The following is a 15,963-nucleotide window of genomic DNA, read 5'->3' on the forward strand; positions in this document are numbered from 1 at the left end:
GTACAGTGCATTAGAGGTGTAGTATAGTACAGTGCAGTAGAGGTGTAGTATAGTGCTGTGCAGTAGTGGTGTAGTATAGTACAGTGCAGTAGAGGTGTAGTATAGTACAGTGCAGTAGAGGTGTAGTATAGTACAGTGCAGTAGTGGTGTAGTATAGTACAGTGCAGTAGTGGTGTAGTATAGTACAGTGCAGTAGAGGTGTATTATAGTACAGTGCAGTGCAGTAGTGGTGTAGTATAGTATAGTACAGTGCAGTAGTGGTGTAGTATAGTGCAGTGCAGTAGTGGTGTAGTATAGTATAGTACAGTGCAGTAGAGGTGTAGTATAGTGCAGTGCAGTAGAGGTGTAGTATAGTACAGTGCAGTAGAGGTGTAGTATAGTACAGTGCAGTAGAGGTGTAGTAGTGGTAGAGTCCAGAAAATACTGAGCAGAAGGCATGTAGACTTGCATGGCACCTTGATTTATCGTATCAATACCCTTTTGATCACAATTTTGGGCATCCAGTGTTTATAAAATTTGCTTTTGTGCTTCTACGATTCTCTGCTTTATAGACTATCCTCATTCGCCTTCTTCCTTCTCCCTCACGTATTTGTGTAATAACCTTGTTAACAAAAATAACATCATAATCTTGTTCATTAAAGTCAGGACCAGCACTTCTGAGCCAATGAGATCATGTGCAACACAATGGCTTTTAATTTGACATTTTCAAGCTGTAATTGGTGGGGACCCTGTGAACTTTGATAGAGGTCAGAGGTCAGGGGGCTGAATACACTATACCGTATACTGTTGTAAATAAATGTTGTATGTTCTTGTGTAAGTAAAGAGCCTGTGAGAGAAAGAGGGTAGGGGGGAGAAAGAGAGAGAGCAAAGAAAACTAAATACAAAATATTGAAACAGCAGAAGAGCAAAATACGTAAAGAATGACAGAAGAGAGGAAGAGAACTAATGGCCTTGTCTTGTATTCTTCCTGTTTGACCTCTGAGCAATGATATGTCTAACTGACAGGAAATGTGTTTCCTCGATGCAATTTGCAAGCTTCGTTTACAACAAAGGGGAAACTGTCTGATAGCACTATCCGGTTTTATTTTGGGAAACGTTCTAAGGGAAAAATAAACGCCATTATCGCCCATTAGCCTCCTAAATGACAATGGCTGGGACATGAAATGCCGCCATTATCCTAATCCTTCGCCATCCTCGTTCGTGTGCAGGTTAACAACTCCATCCAGGTCAATTCCCTCAACGTGTCTGACAGCGACCTGATGGCGTCCAATGGTGTGATCCACGTGGTGAAGACCATACTGTACCCTGGAGGTGAGTCTGTTTAGTGGTCTGTTAGCAGTAGCAAGCTGTTCAGCAATCTATTACCCTTAGCAAGCTGTTTAGCAATCTGTTAGCCTTAGCAAGCTGTTTAGCAATTTGTTAGTCTTAGCAAGCTGTTTAGCAATTTGATACCGTTAGCCAGCTGTTTAGCAATTTGTTAGCCCTAGCAAGCTGTTTCGCAATATGTTAGCCCTAGCAAGCTGTTTAGCAATTTGTTAATGTTAGTAAGCTGTTTAGCAATTTGTTAGTGTTAGCAAGCTGGAGGTCTTCACAGCACACTACCGCAGGGTGTGGGTGTTGGGCCTAGATTGCAGCCCGGAAAATGTCCGGGAGGTTTCGGCTGGGGTAGACAAAAGCACAAAATAATTAACTTCACCCCCCCCCCCCCCCCCCAGCTCCACTCCTTTCGGGAGGAAAATCATTTTTCACTTTTTGCAGTTTTTGTTGAACCCAGGCCACGTGCGCACACGCCTCGTTTGGCAGGCGTTCCTCACGCTGAGCAGTTGTGCTATTTCAGATCGCAGCAGACTTCAGACTTTACCGCCAAAGTCTGCGAGAATGTTTATTTGGGCTCGGCAGGAGAGCAGACTAACAAGGCATAGCTAACAGTACGCTAACATTTCGGACAAGGTGTCTGTAAAATAGCATTACAGCGTTGTTCCAAAAATTTCTGTAAAATAACATTACAACGCTGTTCAACAGCACACGTGTCTGTAAAATAACATTACAATGCTGTTCCAAGAATTCACACTTTTGGAAAATAACATTATAATGCTGTTCCAACAATTCACCTTTCTGTAAAATAGCATTATAATGCTGTTCCAACAATTCACATTGATGTAAAATAACATTACACCACTACATATTTCTGAAATTAATAATGTCTTTAAATACAGCAGATCAGAGTTACAGTATATAACTCCTTAAAAAGCAGGTCATAACACGTTTATAGGCACTCCATAGACCTGAATAAGTGTGTACATAACTGAAAATCAACATTTTGCTTTAGCAGTGATGACATAATAGAACATATTTGACAGTTGTTGACATAGGCGTGTTCTAAGCATGTTCATGTCTTGTTTATGAAGATATTATGTATGGCGTATATAGGTTTTACAAAGAACCATTCACTGAAAGTCTTTCCAAGTGTTGTATCTAAATGTAGATATATCTCTACTTCCCAATCTTGTTCCTGGAGATCTACCATCCTGATGGTTTTCATTTCCTTTCCTCATTTGGCACATCTGATTTGTCTAGTTAGCAGCTCAAGAATAGAATAGTTGTTGAATGAGGTGTGCTTTGTTAGGGTTGGAGTGAAAACTTACAGGATCATATAGAGTTTGGCAGCCCTGTTCTAAAGAGCCAGCTGTACTGAATTCTGTTTTTGGGAAAAGTAGACCTGTTTTTCAGGGCAGCGGATGTGGAATAATGGTCTTGGCTTGTGTCTGTGTGTGATTAAACAGATCTTCCAGTGGGACGGCAGGACCTGCTGCTGCTACTGCAGAGACTCATTAAATACATGCAGATTAAGGTACCGCACACATAGGCACGTGCACACACACACATACGGGCACACACACACATACACATACGCACGCGCACACACACACACATATGGGCACGCACACATGCACACACACAAACACACACACACTCACACACACAGATACACACGCACACACATGCAGACACACACACACACACACACACACATGCATGCAAGTTCTCAAATATGCGATTAATTGAACATTCTAATGGTGATATAGCAATGACTACTGGTAATTGAAAGCGACAGCGTTGTACAATACTGACTTGGAATTTATTTAATTAAAACTCATCATTCCACACTGCCTATATTATAGATTATATCGGCCCATTTCATTACACGGGATCCTGATAATCCTGCGTAATCCTATGATCCAGTGTGTTTTCCTCAGAGACTCAGAGTCTAAACTGTGGGGATCCCGTTACATCTCCCCAGTGCCACAGATTGCTATTCGCTTTACAGTATGTGGGAGGTGTCAGAGAAGTTGTTATCTGCCAATCAACCCACTCGTATTCATACTTATTATTATGTAATACTGACAATTCTACTCTTTTTTTTTTCTCTCCTCAAGTTCATATCTGGCTACACCTACCATCAGATCCCCCTCACCTTCCTCAGTGAGTGTTTGTGTCGGATTTTACCGAACTCTGGTGTGCACGGTTAAGACTGTGATGGATGGTGTGATGTCATTATTGCTGTACGTCATACTTATATTGGGTTTCCTGTCTCCCCCTCAGAGCGCACCATCACCACCCACATCATCAAAACAGGTATCGTCGGCAACCAACCGTCTGCTGGGGGCGGGGCCTAGTGACTCAGCTCTCTGCAGCCAGAGTGTCGATCAAATTAAAGTTCCGATTTAATCAAAGTAATCGCACCAAACATTCATCAATGTGGACACAGTTCGCTTTAGATTAATAAGGTTCAAGAGGTGACTCATGATGATTATAGCTTAAATCAATATTATTATTAAAAATGTCACATTTCATTACGGTGTTGGGTATTTTGTGGTCGTGTGGTGAGCTTGGTGGAAACCAGTGATTGGCATATTCCAGGGGAGTGTTTCTGTATAACTGTTATAGAGCCTGACAACCTAATGTTCTTTCAGATTTATTCTGTTCCACCCACAAGCTTAAATGTTCAGTAGTCAAATTTGGATAGCCTGGATATTTATATTAGGTTGTGTATATAGTTTTATTATTTTCAATGAAAATATTGTATTATTTTCAGTGATAATACATTGAAATAGTGCTTACCCAGGAGTGGGGTAATGTATCATGTATCAGATTTAGACAGCCCGTGGTACTAATGACCCGAATGTTTTTGTTACAGTGTGAAAAAAAAAACATGTCATAAATGGCATCCAATATGAGGCTTGTGTCTGTAGCTCCAGGATAATCTGGAGCGTCCGTCCCTGTGTGTCTTTGTCACGGAAAGTCATTACTCACAGTCAGCCCTGGGCCGGGGGCCTTCGTTCCCAAATTTGTGATGAGTAAATTGGGCTGTCGGGTGTCGGGGAGATTGAACAATCGGCCCACTGTCGGAAGGGGCTTGATGTTCCTCCACTTACCGTCAGACTGGGTTACAGGATTTCATCCTATGGATAGAAACCCCTTCAGATCACTGAAAGTAATTACGGGGCCCCGGTTTCTCCACTGACTGCTGTTTGTCTCAGGGATGCCTGCTTTTTCGTAGGATATAAAGTTCTTTTGAAGAATAATTTAGCCATACCAGTTCAGCAGATCAGGGTCTTTACTCGAATCCCTACAGTGAAGGTGCTGTTGTACATCCTGTTTGAGTATATTCGTTTTGTTGTCTTCTAAATGCGCGTATCATTGCAGGGCTTTTCATGGCACTCAACATGTCCCTGTCAATCGAGTTGAGGACGCTTTGCAAATTTTGGGAACCCTTTCTCAAAGGAGTCCGTCAGCTTATCTCCAAAAGTGTTTCTGAGTTGTGTTATCTTTTTTCAGTGCCTGAAGTCACAACGGTCACCAAGGTGATCGAAGCAGAGCCCACCATTACCAAAGTCACCAGAGTGGTCGAAGGCGACCCGACGTTCACCACGGTCACCCGGGTCATTGGAGGAGACGTGTCTCTCGAGGGCGAACCGTCCGTCATTAAGCTCACAATCGAAGGGGAAACGGACCAGTCCGCTACCACGGTCACGAGACTCATCGAAGGGGAGTCCTCCATCACCAAGGTCACCAAGGTCGTCGAAGGGGAGCCATCTATCACCAAGGTGACCAGGGTCATCGAAGGCGTAGTGGAGCCGTCTGTTACCAGGGTGACCAAGGTCATTTCGGGGGAGCCGTCCGTCAGGAAGGTTACCCGGGTGATCGAAGGGGATCCCGCACTCACACAAGTCACCAGAGTCATCGACGGTACAGTGTACCCCAAAACCTACAGCAGAGTGTTTAGTATATTGTGCCTGTTTGTTGTTGGTAGATTTTAAATAGTCCGAAGATATACAGTAGACACTGAACACTGGTAATTGCTTTCCCCTACAAATAAAGCCTCAGTGCAGCTAACCAATCACCAAGGATGAACCAAACATTAAAACTTTACTTTTAAAATGGTTGGACACCAACATATTTTCATTGGCCAAAACGAGCCTATGATGGATAGTTCATTGTTGCCCCACCCCTTTTGGCATTCAGACTTCAGTCTAGGGCAGTTGTCTGCACTTCTGGTCCTGGAGAGCCGCAGGGCGTGCTGGCTTTTGTTGTTACTCAGCACTTAATTGATCAATGAAAGCAGTTGATTATGCAGCCCACCTGGTTTCTTGGGTCTGAATCGGTTGCTGATATTAAGCCAAGAACAAAAGCCAGCCCACTCCAGGGCCAGGAGTGAGGACCACTGCTGTACGGTGATGGGGGCTGTGGACTGCCTTTGTCTGTCCCACAGTAGAGAGCAGAGTCCTTAATTCACTGCGGAAACGGTGTGTCTGTCCCACAGTATAGAGCAGAGTCCTTAATTCACCGTGAAACAGTCTGTCCCACAGTAGAGAGCAGAGTCCTTAATTCACCGTGGAAACGGTGTGTCTGTCCCACAGTATAGAGCAGAGTCCTTAATTTGCCGTGGAAACGGTGTGTCTGTCCCACAGTATAGAGCAGAGTCCTTAATTCACCGCGGAAACGGTGTGTCTGTCCCACAGTATAGAGCAGAGTCCTTAATTCACCGTGGAAACGGTGTGTCTGTCCCACAGGGTTCTCCTCAGGGGGCGAGTTGGACGTTGACGAGGAGCTCAAGAGGATCGTGGAGGAAGGTCAGTGTTGAGTCACAGCGCTCAGCCAATAGAACGCTGAGTACTGTGAGGCCACGCCCCCCCCCCCCTCTCCACAGCTGCTGCTGGATTCTTATTGAAAATATCCGTGGCTGATCGCCCTGTCATCACCAACAGACCGTGACAAAATGGCGGATGAGTGATTTATCTGAATTGTTCCCGTTCTCTGTTCAAACTAATCCCGGCCCAAAATCTTTGTCCAGTTTGATTAAAAAATGTTTTCCACAAACCATCATTTTAGCTGTTAAAATGGAGCTGGCAGGTATTTCACAAAGCAGGATCACATAGTTAGCTGGATTACTGAGTTAGCTGGATAACTGCACTGAGTAAAACCCACAAAGCAGGGTTACTGAGTTAGCTGGATTACTGAGTTAGTAGGACTACTGAATTAGCTGGATTACTGAGTTAGCTGCATAACTGCACTGAGTAATATTTTGTTATTCATTATGAATATCTGCCGTTTTTGTAGTTTTATTTGCTGCCTAACAGTAACGGAATATTTGCCGTCAGCTGAATTTCTGTTGAGCTCACACCTTTGACCCTGTAAAGTGTAAGATCTCAAATTATGTGATTAGAATGTTCTTAACTGAACATTCTGATTCTGATGTCACTCAATCACTGCTGGTAATTGAGTTCCAGAACACTGACTTAGAATGTTGACAAAAACACAACAGATGTCTGTGCCGTGTTATCCTAATAGGAGTTACCAAGGTTACAAAGCTTCTAGAGAGTGATGCTCACATTCTCGAGGAGGAAGAGATCAAACAAATCCTTAAGGGAGGTTAGTCGCAGGGGTGAAGCGATAAGCCATTTCTGGGAATGACACGGAATGACTGGGAATGACCTCCAGAGCCGAATCTAAGAGTCCGGCAGGCATGTGCCTCTCTTCGACACCCTCTCCCACCCCATCCATGCATCGGGGACGGAAAACTCAGCCTGGCTAAACGTTTAGCTCACAGATTCAAAAAATGTGGCCATGAAATGAGGACTGTTTTTCCCATCCTCAAGATGCTCAAGTGCGCATCCCAAGCTGTGTGAAATCTGGCAGATCAGATCTCAACATGGACGCCGTTAAGCGCACTACAAGCAGGGCTGTGATATGCACGGGGAGCAAGCAGACCTAATCCTGCTGCGGTGGATTCACTCCTGTCAGCCGAACAACAGATCAGTGCTCCTGGGAGCTGTAGGCAAATCGGTTAATCTTCCCTGTACAACCCTCATCAGAGCGTGCGTGTTAGCCTCCTGGAGCTGCGGCTCCTCTGTCGAGGACCGTTGGGCTGAGACGGGAGTGCATCTGCTAAGAAATCTGTAAATTCAAACCGCATACCAACCGTGAAGTGTATGTAATTGAGCAAAGAAGAAATGAGGCTTAATTTGTCTGTGGGCCCTACGTCTAAAAATATATCTGCAAGTATAATTTCGATCATAGAGTGCCCTGCGAACACATGCGCACACGTGCTTGCATGCAGGCACACGTATGCACAGACACGCACGCACGCACGCACGCACGCACACACACACACACGCACGCACACACACACAGACACACACACACACACAGACACGCACACACGCACACACAGACACACACACACACACACAGACACGCACACACACACACACACACGCACGCACACACACACACACACTCTCACACACACACACGCACACACACACACACACACACGCACACACACACACACACACACACGCACACAGACATGCACACACTCTCACACACACACACGCACACACACACACACACACACACACACACCACACACACACGCACGCACGCACACACACGCACACACACACACACACACACACGTTTCTCCATTCCTGACTCTCCGACTTCACTGAATATCTTGGCAGTGTGTGTCTCTCATTTTATAAGGAACATAAGTGTGGTGACTTCATGTGAGAGAGACACGGGGGATGATGGTTGGGGTGGAGGAGGACCTTTTTCATCAGGGGTTTCATTGCAGCTCAGTTATGGAGAAACGGTATTAAATCTCACTCATGAGTGAGTGTGCTTGGCTGTGTTCATCCAGCAGTTCATTCTGAATGCTAACACAGTTCTGTTTTTTGGGGTTGGGGGTGTAGAAGGTGGAAAGAGGTTCAGCACCACGGTTACCAGGGTGGTTCCAGGGAAGCCTCACATCATCGAGGGTAAGGATCCGATAACATTTTTTGGGAGCAACAGATTCCTCAGCGTTAGAAAGAATGTATTGTTCCAGACAAGTTCTGTCAACATTCACAATGTTTGTTAACATGACTTCTGTCAACAGTAAGTGAAGTTAACACAACTCACTGTTCACATAATTTTGTCTTGAAAAAACATCACAGAGGATTTGTGTCAGTAGCACTTAGCAATAATGTTCCAAATGTCAGTATGTAATGCCAGATTTACTAAATAATTTATATGAATGACCGTTCAGAATTGAACATTTGTTTAACTGGAAACTGAAATGAAAACTGAATGACATTCCAAGACTGTCCCTGCAGTAAATGTATACATTGGGAACATTTGCCCATATTTGACTGCTGGAGCTGAATATACTCACCTGGGTAACAGGTAAGAGGCTGTGACAGGGCTCCGTGTTTCTGACCAAACGTCTGTCATCCAGGGGATTTCGCCAAGATTAGCGCCGCATCGGAAAATCCAGAGCTGATCGATGCAGAGTCACAAAGAATCACCAAAATCATCAAAGGTCAGCTCTGCCATTTTACAGTGAAGCCGTCACCCAGGAAACCCCAAAAACACCAGTCCTGGAGGGCCTGTGTGTGTGCTTGTTTTTCATGCATTTCAACTCTGATTTCAGCACCTCTGATTGGTTGAATGGTTCTCACACCTTGTTTCCAATTGGCTGATGCCTGAAAGATAGACTTAAAACCCTACGGCCCTCCACGAGTGAAGTTTGAGGTCTCTCTTTTAACGCCTGGAGTTTTGTCACACCACGTGACCTCTCTCTGTTTCCATTCACAGAAGCCAGACCAATGAAGAAGAGATTAGCTGTCAAAAGAGGTCCAGGTAAACTCCTAACACCTTATATCACCAATCATGCTGTAGTTAAGACCAGAAATATCCCACCCAGCACAGTCCTCTCATGAATCTCCTAATGTCTGTGGTGGAATTGCATCGCAAAATATCACCTACCATAGATCAGCAACCATCAGATCTGGACCTCAAATCCAAATCCTCTCAGGTAATTAGCTGAGCAATTAGCGCTACTGATTGGCCAGAGTGTCTGCACACCTGACCCCAGGTAAAGGGAGGGTGAACACACCTGACCCCAGGTAAAGGGAGGGTGAACACACCTGACTCCCAGGTAAAGGGAGGGTGAACACACCTGACCCCCAGGTAAAGGGAGGGTGAACACACCTGACCCCCAGGTAAAGGGAGGGTGAACACACCTGACCCCCAGGTAAAGGGAGGGTGAACACACCTGACCCCAGGTAAAGGGAGGGTGAACACACCTGACCCCAGGTAAAGGGAGGGTGAACACACCTGACCCCAGGTAAAGGGAGGGTGAAAAAGCAGCAGTTCTCAGCCATTGAGGACCATGCTGTGATCCCTGCCAAAGACCATAAACGTCATGCTTCAGATAAGAGACTCACTTATGTCAGTGGAGCTGACTTAAATTGAAACATTTTAATTGGGGTATCTGTAAAAGTAAATTTGATACAAAGTAATTTTTTTTTTTAATTAGGCAATATTGGTCCATTTTAAACTGGAATTATGTGAAAGGAATATGAAATCTGAGACATACAGTTTAGGCTGTACTGGTCCATTTTTAAACTGGAAGTAGAGTATGTGAAATCAAAGTGAAATGTGTTGAAATCTGTGACACAGTTTTAGGCAATATTGGTCCATTTTTAAATTGGAAGTATAGAATTTGTTGAGATCTGAGACACAGTTTTAGGTGATATTGGTCCATTTTTAAACTGGAAGTAGAGTATGTGAAATCAAAGTGAAATGTGTTGAGATCTGAGACAGTTTTAGGCAGTACTGGTCCATTTTTAAACTGTGAGTAGAGTAAACGTGCTGAGATGTGAGACACACAGAGGTTTTCCTCTCCCCAGTCGGAGTGAGGAGGAAAAGACCAATGCGGCGCCCGGTCCAGCCGGCGCAGTGATCCCGGAAAACCTGGAACGCCGACGTGCCTCCCCAGCCCGGAATCCTTGGGAATATTAAAGACGGAAAATGGGAAAAACAGACACCTCTGTGGCCTAAAACCGCATGGAGAGTGCAGGACAATGGTTGTGGATCAACTTTCTGAACCCTAAACGAGCCAAAGGCAATTGTTTAAGCAATATATTAGGGTGTCCAAAAAAAAAAAAACGGACACTTAATTTTTAATATCTGGGGAAAACAAAATATTTTTTATAATAAAAAAACATATTTAGAATGAAACATATATGTGAATGGTGTACATATATGTGATATGGGGCTATGAAAAGCGTTTTTGGTTGTAGGGGGAACGGGAGGACAGAGGAGGGCGGTCTCTGATGGATGGCGTGTTGATTAAATGTCCAGACAGAGCGAGGGTGAGATGTTATTGTGTCAGACGGCCAAGCGGACGGAGGGCGGGACTGGAAAGTCGTACCGCTTGCATGAATACGATTTTATGGTGCTTGCATTCCAAAATCAGAATGTATCTTTCTTCTGTTCAGCAGAAATGAACAAGGCTTCTCTGTTTTCAGATGCTAACTAATGCCGCATCTCTGTAAATTATGGATTCCTCCAAAATCTCAGCGTTCCTCTTTGCATTGTTTTATTTTTCCTGCTTTTTTACCTATTGTACGTGTTTGTACTGTACGTTTGTTTATTTTCAGATTGAAGATGCGAATGTTGCAGTCTTGTAATTTGAATGTTTTGTTTAATTTTTTTTGTTGGGTTCTGTACAATGATGTACACAAAACATTTCAATCTCTTACAAAATTTTTTTTTTTTTTAACGTTTTTGGATACGATTGTTAAATAAAAGTTAGTATGAAATGTAATTCATGTGTCTTCATTCAAATCTCATCATTTAAAAAAAAAAAAACATACATCATACATGTTTTTTTCAGTGCATGTCCATTGATGATGAAGAATCTGAGTTATATGGTGGGTGAATTGTCCGTAAAACAGACAGATACAATTACTAACATAGTTTGTGTAACTAATGCGTTTTGGACTGCATTCCACATTGTATATGGATTCTTGCCAGATTCAGTCAAACCTCGTGTAATATTATACTTGCAAGCATGAAGGAAAACAATGCACTGTATAGAACTGGCCGAAGGCGGAAACAGTCCCGTAAAATGGTGGTCCTCCCACAAACGTTTCCCATGAGCGACAAACACAAAGCAGACTCCCATTTTGATGAATCACCCCTGACAAACCATGTACATAAATACTGAAGACTGATTTAAAAACCCATTTAGTATGAGTGGGAAGATGGCTGGTGTGTGCTTATACATGCAGCCCCATTCCCCCAGCCCTGTGGGGGCCTGGAGAAGTGTGACCCTGACAGCTTCACCCAAACTGCACCTTAACCTGCTGAAACCCTGCGTCCTCAAACCAGGATTACATTTTGCCTTCCCTGAGCTCTATACTGTGTTCCTCTTAACATATGGGACATTCAATTATAGTTAAATGAAAGATATTTTTGAAAAGATGAAATATTTTTTTCTGTTTTTGTCATCCACACTTATTATGTCAAAAAACCGGTTCACCTCTCCTGCCTGGGACCGGCTCAGGACCACAGAATTCCAATTCTATTGTGACATCATCAACGCAATTAAGAAAAACCTAATCAAACTGTTCTGTTCATTCCATGCAACTCAACAGGTAATTAAAAAGTGGTTTAATCCCATTGAAAACAATGACTTCATTCGGCTCAATTTTCTATATTTTCTATGGAAATAGATGACATGATGAAATATGTTTAGTTCATGACACACGGTGATTATGATTGATTGCGCATAAGAGTGTTCCTCAAACAGAGTTCTCTGACATGTCTTTGAACGTGCACCCTATTTGGATGGCTTTTTGTTTTTTGTGCGTGATCTTGAGTTGAAGATGGTGGACCGGAGAAAAATGCAAGGACCTTTTCTTTTCAGGACAGAAGACTGAATCAGCAGTCATGCTTTATTTATGTGGAGATAACTTATGAGACTATAACTCCACATATGTTTTCAGTGGTGCACTGTTTTAATTGCCACACCTTAATGAAATAACATCCCCAACTGTTTGGATAACCTTAAAAGTGAATTGGAGCCAATTCAAGAGAACCTCACCGGTCTTGGAGCAGGACGTCCTGAGTATACCCTGCAGAGAAAAACAACTCAATCTAGCGTTTTAAACAGCTGGTAACTGTTTGACCAGTTAGACCAGCTCCATATTCAACATGGTTTGACCAGCTCAAGTTATGTCTTGAAACAGCTGGTAGCTGGTAATTAAAGCTGGTCATACAGTCGATGGATTTAACACCGGGGAACACAGTGAGGCCTGTTTGGCGCTATACATTACATTGCATTACATTATTGGCATTTGGCAGACACTCTTATCCTGAGTGACGTACAGTTGATTAGACTAAGCAGGAGACAATCCTCCCCAGGAGCAATGCAGGGTTAAGGGCCTCGCTCAAGGGCCCAACGGCTGTGCGGATCTTATTGTGGCTACACCGGGATTAGAACCACCAACCTTGCGGGTCCCAGTCCTGTGCCACTACTCTACAGGCCACCCTGCTATACCGCTGATATACTGCACCACATGGAGAGGGGTTTAAACAGGGCAGCCTTGGTAAGGACTCAGGGAAGACCCAAGGCGATCACATCCGGTTGTAGGACCACCGCAGGACATCGTTTTAGGATGTCAATAATATTACTTACACAGTACAGGGTAAAGGGAATCACATTCATCAACACCAGATATTAAGCATAGTAAGCAGGGACACTTCACAATAAGGCTCCATGAATTGGCATTAACTAAATGTCGTAGTTAACTAACTACTACTGAGAAGTTAATCTGTACAGCTCTGTTAATGTATTTGTACATCATTAATACATGTTGCTAACTACATTACTTATTGCCAAATTATATGGGAAAGAAAAAGTCAGTTCATGTATTTGTTAATGGTTAACCATGGTACTAATGAGTTCATCCTATGGTTTACAAATGCCTAAATACCATGTAACAAATACAGTACCTTATTGTAAGACTGATAGACATTGACCCTGTAGGATTTCCTCATTTCCCAGTGTAGTAATCTCACCAGGGGAAGTTACACTGACTGCAGGCGTGCCAGAGTATCAGGTTTGCAGGGACTCACGGTAAAGTCGCTGGCTACATTCTGTGTGGGAGTAACACACATTACTCGGTGTGAGAGTGAGTAAACTCGTTTTACCTTTAAACTCAATAGCCTCTGTTTCTGTTCTTCGTTATTTTGGCTGTGATTGACGGGCTCAGACATGCGTAGATCCCTCGTCAGGCAGAGGAATTCCCTTTCCCGCTAAAGTTTGTCTGTTTGTTTCCCTCACTTCTGATTCAGATTCATTGTGATTGTCAGAAATAGAGCACAGATGTACAGAGCGCCCCTAGACACCCTAGGAAAAAAATAAAAATAAACGTATTTCTGCTTTGCCTGTTTGTGGCCCTCTTACAGCCGCAGATCGATAGAACTCAACACGCCTCCATATTCAATTCACTTTCGCCCTTTCCCAATTTTTTGCCCCAAAAATTGGAATGCACACATCGTGAATACGAGCCGGTCTGGAAAAGCGCTGGGGGTATCGAGGAGACTCGCCTCTACCCCTCGATATGCATATGTCACTGAAACGTGTCGCCATTGCTTCAGTTCACTCCACCAGTTATCTTCAACGTGTTCAGCCCGTCCTCAACACCCCCTCCACTATTCCCAACAGAGGAGTCGGCAACTTGGACACAAGTGTCACAGGAAGACACGTCTCCTAGTTTTTATTGGCTGGCATTTATATAGCGCCTTTATCCAAAGCGCTGTACAATTGTTGCTTCTCATTCACCCATTCATACACACACTCACACACCGAGGGAGACTGCCTGCTATGCAAGGCACCAACCAGGTCATTTGGGGTTAGGTGTCTTGCTCAGGGATACTTTGACACACCCAGGGTGGAATCGGATCTGCAACCCCCCCCGCCGACTGCCAGATGACTGCTCTTACTGCCAGAGCCAATATCGCCTGTATTTTGCTGGTATGTAAGTAATTTAAACAGTCTACTGCATTGGTATTGTTTGTCTTCATATGCCTTCTCCACTCAGGTGGTACTTCTGAGCCTAAACACAGACGTGCTGCCAAATAATCACATAACATGGGCAAAATTAGTTCCAGGAGATTAATACGAAGATTAACTGCTGTTTTGCTTTAGTCTCGCATGGCAGTTTGCATTAGGCAAGTCTGTCTGATGATTACACATGAACGTGAAGATCACGGTCTTGGAAAATGTATAACTTCCTCGACGATAAAGCACAAAGGAATATTGTTTTCGTAATGAATGAGTAAATAAAAACAGATTAATGCATAAAGATTGAGGTTAGAGGGGTGAAAGGCACGGAACTGGCAAATCGAAACGAAAGGGACAAAAAGGAGTCGTGTCCAGAAAGGAGGACAAAATGGCTGAGTTTTCAGATTGGATGTGACGGTAAAGTCTCGATGGAGACATGCCAGACCCTTCTGAGCCCCCTGAGTCAGCCAGATTTTATCAGCCGGGGGGATTAAAATTTTGGGGTGCGCTGGGGGCTTGGTAACATGTCCTCACACTGACCCCACCCCTCCACTGTCTGCAGGGCAGCTGTTGACTTTAATGCTCCGGTGCCGGTTGAAAAAGAAACACACACGAGCAGAATGTGTACATTGCAGGAGATGTGCTGTTAATGCAGTCTGATAAAGCACACATGTACAGTGTGTGTACATTACAGGAGATGTGCTGTTAATGCAGTCTGATAAAGCACACATGTACAGTGTGTGTACATTACAGGAGATGTGCTGTTAATGCAGTCTGATAAAGCACACATGTACAGTGTGTGTACATTACAGGAGATGTCTCAGCAGAATGTAAAAAAACGACTACGCAGAGGATTTTTGTGCGAGGTGGAAAATGTTCTTGGTCGATAGCGTTTAGCCACAAGGTTTATTGATACAAACTACATTTAAAGGTACAATAGGCAATTTTGGACTTCTAAGAGAGGAATTGCAGCCATAAACACACTCATTACATTTACATTTACATTTACATTTTAGTCATTTGGCAGACGCTTTTAATCCAAAGCGAATTACAAGTGCATAGGTACTTCCACAAGTCAAAGCATCACATCCATATTATTTTATTTTATTTTATTTTTTTGGGTTAGACAAGGATAGGGATATCAGAAAGGGGGGGCGGGGGAAATCAAGGGAGGACTAAGGTAGAGTTGGAAAAGGTGTGTTTTGAGTCTGTGTCGAAATAGGGGAAGGGATTCTGCTGTCCTGACAGTGGTAGGCAAGTCATTCCACCACTGAGGAACCAGAACGGAAATCAGGCGTGAACGTGCAGCTCGACCACCAGGTGCACGTAGAGAGGGAACCATAAGGCGACCAGAGCTGGCAGACCGGAGTGGTCTAGCTGGGGAGTAGGGAGTCATCAAGGATTGTATGTAAGGTGAGGCAGTCCCCTTAGCAGCCTGAAAGGCCAACACTAGGGCCTTGAATCGGATACTCAAACCACAACACTGTTTATCCCGACCCCCTCCTCTGTGAACTCGCTGTCGTTGAAACCCCCCATTGGCTGAAACCCTCGTTGAAACC

The 15,963-nt window shown here is 43.9% G+C and overlaps 1 protein-coding gene across 1 annotated transcript in view; it reads left to right on the top strand.

The window, feature by feature from the left end:
- Window positions 1-11,158, top strand: part of LOC133132533 (periostin-like) — a 40,882-nt gene extending 29,724 nt beyond the window's left edge. The window contains 10 exon segments of the mRNA XM_061248003.1: window positions 1,209-1,311; window positions 2,784-2,851; window positions 3,438-3,483; window positions 3,604-3,636; window positions 4,840-5,250; window positions 6,075-6,134; window positions 8,259-8,324; window positions 8,783-8,866; window positions 9,142-9,186; window positions 10,239-11,158. Of these exon segments, the coding sequence (XP_061103987.1) occupies window positions 1,209-1,311; window positions 2,784-2,851; window positions 3,438-3,483; window positions 3,604-3,636; window positions 4,840-5,250; window positions 6,075-6,134; window positions 8,259-8,324; window positions 8,783-8,866; window positions 9,142-9,186; window positions 10,239-10,291 (969 nt within the window). The 3' untranslated portion in view covers window positions 10,292-11,158.
- The last annotated feature ends 4,805 nt before the right edge of the window (window positions 11,159-15,963 follow it).

Source organism: Conger conger, chromosome 7 (genome assembly GCF_963514075.1).
Source record: "Conger conger chromosome 7, fConCon1.1, whole genome shotgun sequence".
Taxonomy (NCBI): domain Eukaryota; kingdom Metazoa; phylum Chordata; class Actinopteri; order Anguilliformes; family Congridae; genus Conger; species Conger conger.